The sequence below is a fragment of the Cyclopterus lumpus genome, chromosome 11, assembly GCF_009769545.1.
Source record: "Cyclopterus lumpus isolate fCycLum1 chromosome 11, fCycLum1.pri, whole genome shotgun sequence".
Taxonomy (NCBI): domain Eukaryota; kingdom Metazoa; phylum Chordata; class Actinopteri; order Perciformes; family Cyclopteridae; genus Cyclopterus; species Cyclopterus lumpus.
In genome coordinates, this window is record NC_046976.1 from 10,579,640 (window position 1) to 10,594,840 (window position 15,201).

The 15,201-nt window shown below is 42.2% G+C and overlaps 1 protein-coding gene across 3 annotated transcripts; it reads right to left on the reverse strand.

Annotated features, from left to right (window-relative positions):
• Positions 1-2,748: 2,748 nt before the first annotated feature.
• On the reverse strand, positions 2,749-14,273 carry LOC117739084 (zinc finger protein 385D-like). Of its 3 annotated transcripts, XM_034545363.1 has the most exons (8): positions 14,165-14,273; positions 12,336-12,436; positions 8,105-8,212; positions 7,496-7,664; positions 6,122-6,373; positions 5,851-6,032; positions 3,853-3,954; positions 2,749-3,471 (listed from the first exon to the last, which is right to left on the reverse strand). In XM_034545363.1, the coding sequence occupies exons 1-8, from the start codon at positions 14,172-14,174 to the stop codon at positions 3,229-3,231; spliced, it is 1,167 nt and encodes a 388-aa protein (XP_034401254.1). In that variant the 5' UTR covers positions 14,175-14,273; the 3' UTR covers positions 2,749-3,228. The 3 variants fall into 3 exon arrangements, with proteins under 3 accessions (XP_034401254.1, XP_034401255.1, XP_034401253.1); XM_034545364.1 differs by lacking the exons at positions 12,336-12,436; positions 14,165-14,273 and adding an exon at positions 8,300-8,472 and having other exon boundaries at positions 2,749-3,453; XM_034545362.1 differs by lacking the exons at positions 12,336-12,436; positions 14,165-14,273 and adding an exon at positions 8,300-8,472.
• Positions 14,274-15,201: the final 928 nt, after the last annotated feature.

Genomic DNA, 15,201 nt, shown 5'->3' on the forward strand with positions numbered 1-15,201 from the left:
CTTACCCTTGCTCATATGTCGCCAGTCAGATTTTCTTCCCTGATTCCTGATTGTGTCTACCTGTTTCTCTACTTCCCTCATGTGTACTTATAGTCGGCGTCTTCCCTTGTTCTCTGCCAGTGTGTTCGTTCCCTCTAGCCCTGCCATAGTACCAAGCCTTGAATACCAAGCCATCGCTTTCCGGTTCATTGGATTCCTCCAAGAGAGTGATTTTGATTTTGTAAGTTTTTGTGTCCTAGATTTAGGTTATTTGTTAAAGTTTTCATAGTCTTTTGTTTCCTCCGTAAGGAGTGATTTTGGTTTAGATAATCTTTCGTAGTGCCTCCAGTTTTTAAGGAGTGTTTTTGTTTTCCTCCAAGAGTGGAGTGATCTTTGTTTTGGATCATCTTTTATAGCCATGCTTTTTCCTTCTTTTTTTTATTGGAGAGTCAGTCTTACTAATAAAGACAACTTTACCTGGAAAACCCTGCATTTGTGTCCTGTGTTCTGCCCGGACATGACACACTGTAACAAAATGATTAACTGATTAAGGAAATAACTAGTCACTGGTGCAATGAGTACTATAACTGGAACATCCCACAATGCATGTCAGCATTGCAAAGAAACTGATAATAACATGTTTCTCTCTGGGCAATTTCAGACTGCATTGCAAATCAGCTAAACTGAAGCAGCACTCTTTTACCAGCACATCCCTTAAAAAGGAGACAACAGCGGCACTGAGCCCCAGACACACAATCAACTCTCTGTGTGCAGCTTGGTCATTATGCTCTACAGCCTGCTCTTGAACACCCTGCTGAGCCATTTACTTCACAGATATGTTGCTCCATGCCACAGCGCTGCACTGCCTCTGCAGTACCAGCATCACGAGGACTAAAGAAATCCTCCCTGTTGCTGCAAGAGCAACAGACAGACAGACGAAGCTTGTACCACAGCTTCTGCCCATTCCTCTTTTGGCTAAGTCATAAAGGGCCAGGAATCACAGTTCCAAGGCAGCTATTATAGGTCAGGCAACCTCAGCTGTTTCCCTCATGCTAAGCTAGGCTAACTGTATCAATCTTCTCATCTAACTTAGCCCAGAAAGCGAATGCGTGTATTTCCCAAAATGTTAAACTCTTGTTTTAATTATTCATTTAAGTTTTTTTATCCTGTTGTATAATGGTGTTTTGGTAATATATTTCAGTGGTTTTAATACATTTAATTCAAACAGCACTTATTTGAATGCAGACTTTAAAAAGTACTTTGTAAATAAAGTATTGGTTTGAGAATATAGATTGCATTATTTTTTTTCTTCCAGTTAAGTGTCATGAAAGAAAGAAATTCCAAACCACATGTCTGTTGATCATAGTCTTGTTGCACATATCCATGACCACCTTTGTTTTATTATATGCACAAGTCAAATTGCTGCACCCTCGCACCAAGAGCATATTATAGTCCTTTTTGTATGTGCACTGCCCTTATATGGCATGCAGAGGTCTGCTTTGTACCTTTGTACTCTCTCCAGGTAGCAGAGAATAAAACATTCCCTGAATGCCAAACCAGGCTTTTGTGTTGTTGACATGTTTATGTGCGCATGTGCGCATGCTTGCCACAAACTCGGCAGAGGAGTGAGAGACAGAAAGGCCCCGAAGAGAGTAGCCGTGGTCGTATTGTGAGATAACGAAAGAAAGAAAGATGACAAAAAGTGAAGAGAAAAGGCAGCGTTAGGATTAGCCAGAGGAGGTCTGGTTTCTGACAGCCTGTGGAGCATTGAGAATCCCACAGACAGATGTTCACAATCACCCCAGATGATTAATAATAATAATGATAATGACTGCTGTGACAACTGGAGAATCGTGAGGCTATGATGGATTGGAAGATAATTCTCTGAATTGGCCTGTAGAAATATTTACTTTGGAGCTGCTGAGTGAGGCAGAAGCAAAATATATCTCACTAACTAATCCAGTTTGGTGTTTGTTGACTGATGAGAGACCAGAACAATAAGATAGTCTGAGAGGTCGTAGAAAGTTCAAACGCCCCTGACCTGATGGAGGGAATTAAGACTTTGACCTCTGAGAAAGGTTACAATAACCATGATTCACTGAACATCAGCATAGAATCTCATCAGTGATCACACAAATGTGGTCAGTTAAAATTGTCCAAAAGCAATGCACAATCTGAAGTAAAACCAAAAATCTAGTAAAACATTAGTACCTGTACTGAAGCAGTATTACACACCTATAGCTCTTAGCCTCAACATTAGCCAACCAAAAATGAGCCACTCATTGAGGCTGCAGTGTTGTTAACATCATCAGAAAGTCAGACAATGAAGTTGGGCTTGATTTATCACAGAGAACAGGGGGGTGGGGGGGAGTTATACTATTCAGTCATAAATAAAAAAAAGTCTCCAAACTCCTCTGTGGCCCAGTAAAGCCTTTGGATGTGCTGTTTTCATTTCGTTTTTTTTGAAAAATACCAGAGGTCAGCCAAGAGACGTTTTTACATACTGGTAAGTAGCAAAGGAGGATTGAAATTGGCTTCCTGAATGCAGAGAGTTATGGGATAGATGTTTGTTAGAGCATATGTCTTTTTTAATACATCTGTTGTAACAAAGATGTATCACCACATGAACACCAATTTGGAAGGATGTTGCAGTTATTTTTGAATAAAATGCATGTTATGGAGCATTGAATTGGTAATGAAGAATTGTCTGGGCTCAGACTTGAGTATCCACAGCTATTGTTTATTAGAAAATAATAAACCTCTTCACTCAAGCATGCTCTGACTGGCATGTATATACTTATAGGCACATCTGCACACACAAACACACAGCTATAACCATCATGGAAGTTCACAATAATGCATCTTTCATATCTATGCTGAATTAAACCGTCCACTTTATTGTGGATTTTCTTGATTGTCATATTGATTATCGGCATCTATAAATATGTTTATTACTGTAGGAATGAAGCAGTGCATCAAACATGTTGTAAAAGTTGGCCTTCTATGGTGGCTATACCTGATTATGCACTCAAACACATTCACACAAATGCTCACATCAGCAAATATTGTTGTTTACACTGCTTTGTAATTCCTCCATCGCAATCTACTTCAAGGTTTCGGGCTCAGGAAATAACCTTTATTCCTGGTCCATGACATCCACAGCATCTGTTGTTAGTGGAGCACCGTCTTGTATCTTGTTCATGGTCTGGTTTCAGCTGCAGCTCAGAGATGATTGAGACGTCGACGGAGTCAGTAGGGGGAAAACAGAACCGGTGTGTGTGCTGAGCAGATGGGTCCAGGGGCCGGATGCAGCAGCGCCCGGGGGAGGGGCTGACTCTGAAACAGGGCGGGCCTCGGGTTTGAGGCATGGCGGAGAGGGAAGGGGGGCAGCATTGCCATGGCAGCAGCGGTGGCAACAGAGAGTTGACGCTGTAGGAGACAGGAGGCCAGAGGTTTGGTCAGGTCTTGGTTCTTCTGTAGAGCGAGACGTATCTGATGAGGACACACATAGACAAACAAACTGCAATCAAGGGGGGGGGGGGTTCTCTCAAGAGGAAATTGAGCAGTTAAGTAGGAAACCAGAGAAGGAGAAGGAGATAAAGTCTGAGCAGCTACTTGGCCAATAGAAGTAAATACTGTCCCAGTTATACTGCCAAACCATCTTATCTGGAATCTGCTCTTCTTTCAAGCGTAATCTGCCTTTTTCCCCTCTCACAGGGCCATAGGATTACAACATTTCAGACATGAGATTCTTCAACCCATATCGCTGACAAGGGAGTGAAGTTTTCTGGAAGAGGGTCTCGAGACTTAACTCTTGTACACAGACACAATGATGAAGGATGACAGTAAATCAAGCAACAGCAGAGTACTCACTGCTTGGAAACTCTGGTGACGCTGGGTGGGAGTGTAAGGGCTGAATTTCGGCTTGGCTGGTTTACCTGCTGCTCTATCCTTATGTCTCCTACTGCTGATGTGCTGGAGGGGAAAAACCGACAGATGCAATAGCAGCATAAAGTGCAGAGCGTACAAAGAAAGAAGGCATCAGTCACCTTTGTTTTGAAATTTTAATAATCCGAGAAGAGATAATTAAAGGAAGTCTAATCAAAGTTCTTAATTTGATGATTCAGACAGCATGTCGATATGTTGTTGGCTCTGACTTTGAGATTCAAAAAATTCATGAGGGGGCGGGTTTGGAATTCTTTTTGATTTGATTGACAAGCACAAACAGATGGCTACGGCCACACAATCAGCAGTGTACTGCTAAATATTCATGAGCACCTGGCCAAAGTTAACTTTTAAACAGTAAGGCCAACACTGAGTATTCATATCACGAACAGAGATGCCAACATCATATTCAGATGCTCGCTGTAAAAGTCTATAGGCTCAGTACCTTTGTGCTCCTTATTTGAAGGGATCTGTGTTCGCACTGTGATTTAGTAGAAAATATGCACAGCCCTGAATTACCACCCTGTAATGCATCCAGGATAAAGTGACTTTGAATCTGTGGGTGCCTTTGAGCCATGTGACAGCGGACCTTGTCATAGCTTTACATTCAGAAGAGCAACTTGCCAGTAAGAAGAGTGATGAGCCGGTTTCTCGTGTGAACTACATTTGTCTGACAGCTGAAAGTTACTGTTTGGATTTCACATTAAATGTCATATGATAAACTTTTAAATTACAACACATTGTTAAAGCCTAAAACAGTGGTGCCCAATGTTTTGGGTTTCTGCCCTCTGACAAAAAAAGTTATGTATACTCGGTGCCCAAGTTTCAGAACTGCAGTCCAGAAGTTGTTTGTAGTTCCCCTTCTTAACCTCATTCGTGGTTCCATTTGTACAACTGGTTGTGGCCAAAAGAGGTAATATTATCCAATAAACAAACAAAAAATACAAATGTGTAAAGCAGAGCTTTGTTTTTTCTTCCTTGCTATCCCATTAATTGTCTCACGACCCCAAAGATTCATCTTGTGACACTTTAGAGGGGGCCCGACCCACAGGTTGGAAAACACTGGACTAAATTACCTAACTTTATACAGGGTAGTTCAAACTAGCTCCACCTGGACCAGCGACATCAGTTAAATTCTGCTTTTATAATGATGCATGAATATTAACAAACTAATATTATTATATATAAAAACATTCACAGAGGAACATTTTCTGCAGAATTAATACTTTTAGCTGAGAACACTATTATACTTCACAAGATCTCAATACTTAAATAGGATTTTGAATGTAGGACTTTTGCTGTTACTTTTTCAAAAACTGAAAAAAACACTGTTGCAGCAGTGAAACATTTGTCAGATGCACAACTTCTTAAATATAACATTACAACGCAAACAAATAATGTTGCCTTCTGTCCTAACAAATCTGCCACGCAGAAGATGTCTTGCTTACAACTTAGAATAAAAACAATTAAGGACATTAATAAAACAAATTTGGCCCTTAAATCATATGAGTATTACAACACATGGTGGACTTTTAATTTGATTTCTCCTAATTACATAACACATAAAGCCTATTCTGTTCAGGAAGACCATCAAACAGTTTCTATAGCTGACGGTAGCGTACCTGAATGTAACACAGATCACCACAGACCATCTTGATCTATTTGTTCTGAGTTTGGAAAAATGTAAAATGAATGACTTATACAAAAATAAAGATTTAACCTGAATAATGGATGTCAATGCAAAATATCCCAATTAAAGATTGTTCTGGTACTTTACTCACAAGTTTGTTCCAAAGCAGGATCATCTAAATGTAGTCTGACGTTTGGAGGTTCAAATCCCAAAATCTCCACTGACACCTCCAAACTGGTCTAAAGTTAGCTGTGCCATGGACCTTTGCTACCGACCAGACAATTTCAGCAACTGACCTGTTTGAGCTGAGTTTCGGAGTTGACATGCACATCGCAGATCTCACAGTGGAATGTTTTGTTCTGGAGTCCAGTTGGCGACTCGGATGGCTCGACCAACTTGGCCTTGATCCCGGTCCTCGGGAAGGACTTGATGGCTCCTTCGCCAGTCCTTGCCTGCAGCATTGTCTTGTGCTTAGTGCCTGAGCAGATATAAAGCCATGTCAACAGAGCATCACACCAGAGCACAAGCAGGCTAAGCTTGACTACAGCAGCGCATGCAGGTCCTCACCACGGTTGTGTGCCTCCAGCTGGGAGGCCGAATTCACAGCAATCTTGCAGAGGGAGCAGTAGAGCAGACGTGAAGCTTTCTCTTCTTCTGTTTCCTCCTCTGGAGCCACCTCCGTCTCCCTGTCTCTTTGTGCCTCTGTCTCTGGGGTCATCAGGCTGGGTGACAGGGAGGGGTCAGAGGGTGCGGCCACAGTTTCAGAGGGGACGCTGCTCGATGGGGATGCCTCTGATGTAGGGTTTGGGGCTGAGGGTTCTGAAATGAATGCAGACAGAAACAGAAAGCTATTATTAAGACACTGTAAGCAGTGCAAGAAACACAAGTATGGAAGAAAAAGAGAGATGGAGAACAATGAGAGATGAGACAATGAACAAAGTAATTCTATAGATTTCTGAACTCCTATTACTTAAGAATTGATTTCATGACGTACACAGAAATAAAACCTCACCAAGCGAAAGAAAGGTCTCTATAAGCTCTATCAACATCTCTAATCACACTAATAATCAATGATTTCCCCAAGGATCTGCCTCCCAGCACTCACATTTAGAGTTTAGAGTTTGAGATGATCTGGCTCTATTATCCTTTATCTTTTGTGAAAATAACTTTAATAATAAGTTTCCCTGGAGGAGCGTGTGCTGATTTAAGGATTCACTCCTTGCAAATAACAATGATTAGCTCTGCGTTGTCTAATATGCGTGTGCATACGTTTGTTGCCATTGACTCCCCACTGATGGAGGCCAATGAGGCCAATGAGTTTGTTGTAAGTAATCTCCAGCTCTCTTGTCATCTCATCTACTTCCCAAAGTGGAAATGTTCACTCTTCAAACACTCACAGTAGCAGTGAAGTATGATTCTCAAATCTTGTTGCGTTTTAGCTTACAGCTAAATTTATTATTTTCATTCTGTAACACCCACATGCAAGCAAAAGTAGCACATCAGGACTGGCACACACACACACACACACACACACACACACACACACACACACACACAGGCTGGAAAACAGTCGACACCTTGACATACCTCCACACCTATATTGACACATCTTCAGGCACACATGTACTCTCTCACTCACACACACACACACATACACACTCACACACACATCATAGGCAGAACACTATAATGTGTTTTTGATCTCAGGAGGCCACTCAAGCGGTCGGGAAATGTAGATATGAAGAAGTAGTGGAGGGTAATTTTCAAACTTTAAGCTCTTCACTGTGAACCCCAAAGCAGCAGGTGGTTTATTACATCAAAGAATTAAAGTTGTGACTGGGAAATTAATATATCTAACGCTGTCATACATTTCATGTCTGCAACACACACACACACACACACACACACACACAAAGCATGTGTGCTTTCAGAGACACGCACCCCTTGATGTTGTGTCAGAGCTGGAGGGTTGTGAGCAGGGTGACGGGAGGATTTGCGATGTGGTTTCCTTGGCAACCGGTTCAGAGGTCCTGATCCTTAAATCGGGGGTGTCCATCGCTTTCAGCCTTTTTGTGTGTTTGGTGCCGATATAGTGGGAAGAAGCCTGTGCCTGTTCACACAACAGCAAACAAGAGGGTATGAACTAATTGCACAGAATTATTTAGTTATGTGAATCTGACAATGTTTGTATAGCAAGCCACTACATGGCTTGACTGTGAATGTAGCACGAAATATGAGAGGCTGATATCCATCCACGTTGATAACAGATGTTTTAAAATATAGACTTACACCAGCCAACAAGTCGATCAACGTGTGTAATGTAGCATAGACATGGGAGTAAGAGTGGTAAATAATGATTACTCTACAAATGTAGAATATTAAGAGGTGTGCACATTTCACCCAATTATTATTATAAAGAGGGGCAGGTCTAACCTCAGGGCAGTCCTCCTAAGCCATTCAACTGTCATGTAAGGGTGTGTGTGAGAAATAAAAGCAGCCTGAAAGAAAAACTATTCAAAGTATGTGTGTTTCTCATACGCCAACGCCCACCTCCAATTTGAACCTCAGTGGACAGACTCCACAGGAACTGAGCTTCCTCTTGAGCGGCGCTGTTAACCCGAAGCTTGGGCCAATCAGAGCTTTATGGATGTGATCCATCTGCAACAAAGGAGAAGCATAAAATGAAGGTCATGGCCGGTTCAGGGTTGTAAAAGGCAAGACTGAATAGGTTGTGAAAGTGATCACCTGTAGGGTTAAATGGCATGCTGTCTGCAAGCTACTTGTGTGCTCCTTCCAAGAAATAGGTGGGGTGTTGTAGGAAAGGAGCTGAGTGTGGGAGTAATTGTCTGGCACCCAGTCATGCATGAACACAACAGTGTGTTAATGACACTGAACTGGGTATAAACCAACAGGTTTGAAGTGAGTATGAATCAGCTAGCACCTGTAAATGTGAAAGTTGCAGTCAAAAGCTTGAAGGTTGCTGATCAGGGGCCCTCTAACAATCGGTTTTGAGCAAGCCGTTCTAAACTATTTGAAATAGAAACAATCCATAACAAAATGATATGCTAATGCTACATAAACTCTAAAAACTATTAATAAGCATATACTTATTTTCTTTGTTGTTTTCATCATATACAGATGTGCAATGATGATTGCTGGGTAATAGGCATGTTGATGCTGTCTAGTGTCAAGTCATATGTCACTATTTGATCATGTGAAAAGAATATCTGATATACTGTGGCTCGTTTAGCAGAGCATATCTGCGAGCCAAGCAACTAGTCACGCCTTTCAAACATAATAGTGATGGTGAGAAAAGACGAGAGAAAAGAAAAAGGGAACTAGGTAGCCAAGTGCCCTAAATTAGGTTCCTTTTTTTCTTTATCTTTTTTACAGACATTCACTAACCAATGGTGTTTGGGATTCTAATAGTGACTGTTGTGTACCAGGGCCTGTCTTAATAGCATGCACTAGACCAGAGCTTATGGGCACCAATGGATAGCACAGAAGTGGCATATGCAGAAAAGCTCCAATGAATGTTCTGATGATTTGATTTTACACACCAAAACAGGTGTGACCCCCCTGAATCCTAACTGACCACCTGGCATCCGCTCTCCATGATGGAGCAAACTCTAAACTACATTTTACAGCCACCTTTCCAACCTACAGGGGTGAGTGCTTCATGCTGAAAGCCAAGCCCTCACCAAGTCCTTTTCCAAGAAGATTCAGATCCTGCTGATGATCTTTCAACAGAGACAGTTAGAAATGAGGGTGGGTTTTCGAAACATTCCTCCAAAGAAGGAAATTTCTAAAGGTGAAAATGTATATGTTGTTGTGGGCCAGCCACCTATTGCTGTAAGCCCTGATGACATTAACTGTAGCATAGCACTAGAGATGGTGTTTGTTTCTTTTTAGTGCCAAAGATGAATTATTTGCTCTTCAAACTGTAAAAAAGGCAACAGAATATGTCTGGAAGTGTGTGTGTGAGTGTGTGTGTGTGTGTGTGTGTGTGTGTGTGTGTGTGTGTGTGTGTGTGTGTGCGTGTGCGTGTGTGTGTGTGTGTGTGTGTGTGTATGTGTGCGTGTGGGTGTGTGTGTGTGCGTGTGTGTGTGGGTGTGTGTGTGTTTATTTTCTTTGATCATCACTCTAGGCAGCTGCAGTGGAATGCTCTACAGTCACTCGTCTCATATCTTTGTTTGCCTGCAGCTGTCTGTCTATGTAAAACTCAAGCAAACACATAAAAACAAATATAGTTCTGTCGTGTATCATATCTAAAATACAAATAATGAAATCATAAAAGTACAAATAAACAAATCGTTTACTAGAATCCTGTAATAACAATGGACATACATACGGTGAGTGTTTAATGTAGCATGTCAACTACAATATGACCACATTAATGTTAAACATTTATGAGAACGTAGTTTTCTATTTCTCCCTCCTTCCTCAGCCCGTGAGGCTCCTGTGTCACTATCTGACCTTCCATCACACATTCCTCACTTCACCCCTCCCTCTGGACCCCTCTGGACTCTCTGCCTCTCTCGTTGGTGTCCGTCTGATCAAAGTCACCTTCCTGCCTCCCAGTGACTCACTCTTAGCCTCCACTCCCAATTCACGCTCTCGACTGGACGAGCACCTGTGGCAAAGTCATTTCACCCTTCTTACTCATTGACTTGCATTCATTTTCTGGAGACTTACACTAACCCTGACCAATTCCAGCCTAATCCTAACCCCAACCCTGACTTTAAACCAATTCTTCAACCTAAAATGTAATAATTTACGTTATGGAGACATGCATTTTGACCCCAAAAGGAAGGCGAGTCCCCTTAATGTTCCCACAAAGTATGTGCCCCAGCAGTAAGTAAAGACCTCCACCACATAGCTTTAGCATTAATCAGGACTTTCTCTCTAAGTTCCTGGCTGTGTGTCAGACATGCTCGGCTGGATGGAGCGAGTTAAGGCTGAAACATATGGCCAAGTGAAGTAAAGCAGACTTTTACCTGGAACACAGTCAAGAACCTCATAATATATAATGATGAATGTTCCTGGATTTATATTGTGTACCCGCATGACAGTTATGTGTGAGCACATGACGTCAAGCAACTAGAGTGGGTTATGATAATTGAGCTGCTGCTTTTGGTTCTTTGTCATTTAAATAAGCATTTTCTTTGAAATAAAAGCACTTTTTTTGGTTTTCAATTCTGTCAAACTGCAAGCCAAACTAGTGTCCCAGTCCCAGTTTGGATCCCGGACAAATTACACCCAAACAATAGCAAGGATTGTAAAGACAATAGTCCTCAAGTTAGAGAAGTGTTGTAAATGCAATAAAGTGAGAGAAATTAGTTATAGATAGGTGAGAGGGGAGGTGACTCAGCCGGGAGAGGGTCTTGTGAGATTTTAGAAGACATCTTTCAACCTGTGGTAAATTATAAGACAGGCAGCTTTTTCTGAACTCAGTAGGAATCATTTACCACGAGAAAGTCAACAGAAAAAAATTGTAATTGTAAGATGTGTGTGTGTGTGTGTGTGTGTGTGTGTGTGTGTGTGTGTGTGTGTGTGTGTGTGTGTGTGTGTGTGTGTGTGTGTGTTTGCGTGTGTAGAAGAGATAGAAAAAAGAGAGGGAGAGGGGCAGTGGGGAAAGTGATGGAGTGATGCAGAGTTGAAACTGAATGTAAGAAAGAGTGCATGGAGGGTGGGAGATGGGGAAGATGACAGCAGGAGACAAAGTGGAAAATACAAGAAAGAGAGCTGAAGTGAAGAGGTTGATGGAGCACGAGCAACACAGGAAAGTGCACAGAATGGATGAGAAGGCTTCCGAGAGGAGAGAGAGGTGAAATGGAGGGGAGGGGGCCAAGACCTCCTCCGGTGGCAGAATGGCTTTTTGACAAAGAAGGAGCTGCTACACTCCCACACAGAGCAGACTTAAAACACTGAACACTAGCAGTGCAGCTGACACACACACACAATCCTCTTTCTTTTGAACCCTCACAGTATCCTTCGATATCTCTCAAGACATCGAGGAGAAAATCACAGTTTAAAGACAAGACCAAAGTTAAGAGATGGGAGGATTCTTTTCTTCAGAGTTGGCATTTGGCCAGACTCAGAGATGGGATGATGAGTCATCTTTAACTTCATCTCAAGTATGGGTTTTCTAAAAAGGTTTGGTATTAGCGGAAGTGCGAGGACAAAAAACACATCATATTTTCTTGGCTTTGGGTGCTCAGAACAAATAGAGGTGTTAGAAAGGTGTTTTGTGTTAACAATACAAATACATACAATACGTAGCAGCTATGTAGTCAAGCTACTACATTGAATCAGGCCAGAAAGAAATGACTTCATACATTGTGAAGCCAGGAATATATCGAGGCCTCCTTTACGATCCCCCTGTAATCCAGACATCAGCCCTGGCTGACACATCAAAGCTCTTCGGGGCTTGGACTTGACCAGCTTTGTTTCTCTCCACCTTCACGAGCACCGGGACAGACAGCTCTAAGAAAAGCTGTGTGAGGAATATCAAGGAAGCAGCTCCACCCTCCAGCCAGTAAGGAAATGTCATAGCTCTCTGCATCAGAGATGATATATTTGGAAATGGTGTAGGCAGCTCGCTCTTACATCTGAGTATTGACAAATAACTCCACACGCACGGAAATAAACCATGAAATAAACACTTGCAGCAGAAATCGGCGTGATAGAGTGAGCGATTTGGGATTCTTGATTTTCTTTAAAAGGCACAGTTGGTGAGATCGTGGTTGCTGTGACAACCACGATGACTGACAGTACTCACGTCGGTTAATCCAGGCAGCAGATGGAAGGGGACGAGGGGACGAGGGTCTGGGGAGGGGTGGGTTCTGCCCAGCGGCAGCAGAGCGCCGTGACACACACTACCTAGGGAGGAGACAGAGAAATTACTCAAGAGAGATGAGGTGGTTCTCTTTAGAAATAATAAGGTGGTGATGATGATAGCAAATACACAATTCTGAATTGGTTGTACATAAGTACTCTCATTGTGTCCTTCATGTCCTATCTCTACTTCACTAGATTTGAGGGTGCAATATTCTTTGCAGATTAAGATTGAATTTATACAATGTGAGGTATCATCTGTAAAAGTTTGGGTTGTTTCTATATGTGTGTACATGTTTTATATACACATTCATCCACCAGTAGAAATGAAACAATACATAACACTCTGATAATCACTCCATGTTCTGTGAGGTTCCTTCAGGATGTTCAGGCTGGCAGGTCTATTCATGGGCCCAAATGTGTTTTCACACACACACACACACACACACACACACACACACACACGTCTGGTTCGGTGCTGTGTGACAAGCGACTTGTTTGGGCCTCTGAGTCCTGGTTATGGAAGCTTGTTTTCTAGTTTCTATGAACTTGATTACAGTTCGATTTAAGACAAGCCTGCGTATGTAATCATCATAATCAAGATCACAGCACACTGTCATTATTCTGATTGCCCAACGAGCCTGTAAAGTCAAGTAAGTATGTGTGCACGTATTGACATGAGTAGACATGAGTAGGCTATTTGCTTCAGTGTGCGCCTGGGAAGGTGAATTTATTAAGGAGGGGAGGGGCGTATGCACACGCATATTAGACAACGCAGAATATAATAGCCTATTAGACCATCAGTAAACTATGATCCATATATGATTGAGGATATTTAAATGAGCTTAGCCCAAAAGCTGAAAAAACTCAAACATACAGACACATATGGGCTGATTACAAGACTTACTTTGTGGTGTTATAGTCAACGTGGAATAATTAAATAAAACGGGTTGTCAGGGACCTTCACACAGTCTTACATGTGAATTCTGACACTCAATTATATTTCTTTGTTTTTGAACGAGACTCACATGGTCACGCTTTCCATCATCTGCTCTACCGCCCCTCTCATCCCAAATGAAACAATGAACTTCATCATCAGATATTTCATTTAAAGTGTAAGATAATATTTCCACTCTTTCACTTTGGCAGATGGAAGGCTGCAGCTGCCTCCCCCTTTCGCACGCTAATGTGCTTTTGTGAGAAATTACTTTAGATCATTTATGACGCACGAGACACGTGGACGAGGTGACGCGCACGCACGCACACGCGCACGCACGCACACGCGCACGCACGCACGCACGCACGCACACACGCACGCACACACACACACTTGTAATGTTTAGATACTTCTTAAAGCCTAAAAAAGCAATTAATTAAATTCCATAACTTGCATGTAATAATCTAAAGCAATAATATTTTTTTCTTACTATGCCCAGTGATTTGCAATACTTTATAATCCTGTAAGAAATGTATAGTGTAAGGCAATCAACAGTATGGACATGCACATCTAGTAGAGTGTCTGTCTGCAGAGCTTTTCTATTAGTGTGTGTTATCTCTCCTATTGTGAGGATCTTTGAAGAGCCGAGCGCAATAAAAAAAGCTTTAAACTCAAACAAACCTATATTGTAAGAGATAGATTGAATAGGCTGCCCTATCACAGCATCTGATTCACTGTGACTGACTTCACAAAGCTCACATCCATCTCAACATAGCAACAAGTGACTCCGCTGCATTTCTAAGAACAACAACAAAAAGACTTGCATGTTTACGTACCAAAATACATGGCAGCACCAAGTGAAATCCGATAGTTCAGTTAAAGGTATTTTTCATCTCCATGCAGAGATGAAGCTTTGCGTCTTCTCCTCCACAGTCGGTCTTCCCTCTCTATCGCTCTCCTGCAGCGCCAATGCTGCTCCTTCCCATCTGGATTCCCTCCTCCTTCTAACTACCCCTCCTCCCCTTCCTCCCCTTCCTCCGCCTCATCTCTTCACGATTCGTGTTCATGTGTGCTCCTGGATCTACTTCTTCCAGAGGTCTGTTTCTAACTCTGTAAACAGACGGAAATGACCTTAATGAGTGTACAGTACCGCCCTGTTTTATTGCAACCATCAAAGCCAACAAGACAAGAAGCACATTTGGGTTTGACACAGTGTATAACTCAATACAACGCCACAAATCAGAGAGAGGGGATCTCATCTTTAACAAATAAACTTCAGTCAGATTTGCCAGGAAATATCAAAAAGCAAACCTTCACGCTTGAAAGAATGAGGGGAACTCCTCCTGCAGGCCACGGGGCGACTGCTGTCTGTGGAAGGAGCCCCGTCTGTGAACGCTTTCCCATCCTCAATTTCCTCTCAGGCCGCAGTATTTTTAGATACATCCCAGAGCTATCACTGCATAGGGAGGAAACTACACACGACTCCTAACAACAAACAACAAACACAGTCCAGCTAAAAACATCACAGACTGTCCCACTTTTATCCAGGCTTCTTCATATGCATGTACTCACACTGCAGACAAGGAATCTAGTATGTTAATATCTGTCTTTTTGTGTTGCACACACACACTCATAACAGATCCGGAGAGAGTTGAGATGCACTGTATCTCTTGGCAGAGACTTTGGTTCAACTTTCATGTTCCTTAAGCCCAGGCGTGTTTCCTCCCCTGTGTCAGAAAAGTGAACAACAACATGTGTTTTCCCACAATCTGCAACTCCAGGGAGATTTAGCTCTGGAAGGCGATCAATTCAACAACTGTTCTGGAAATGCACACACACCGTCTCGGTGTGCTTGAACTAGGAAACATTTCAA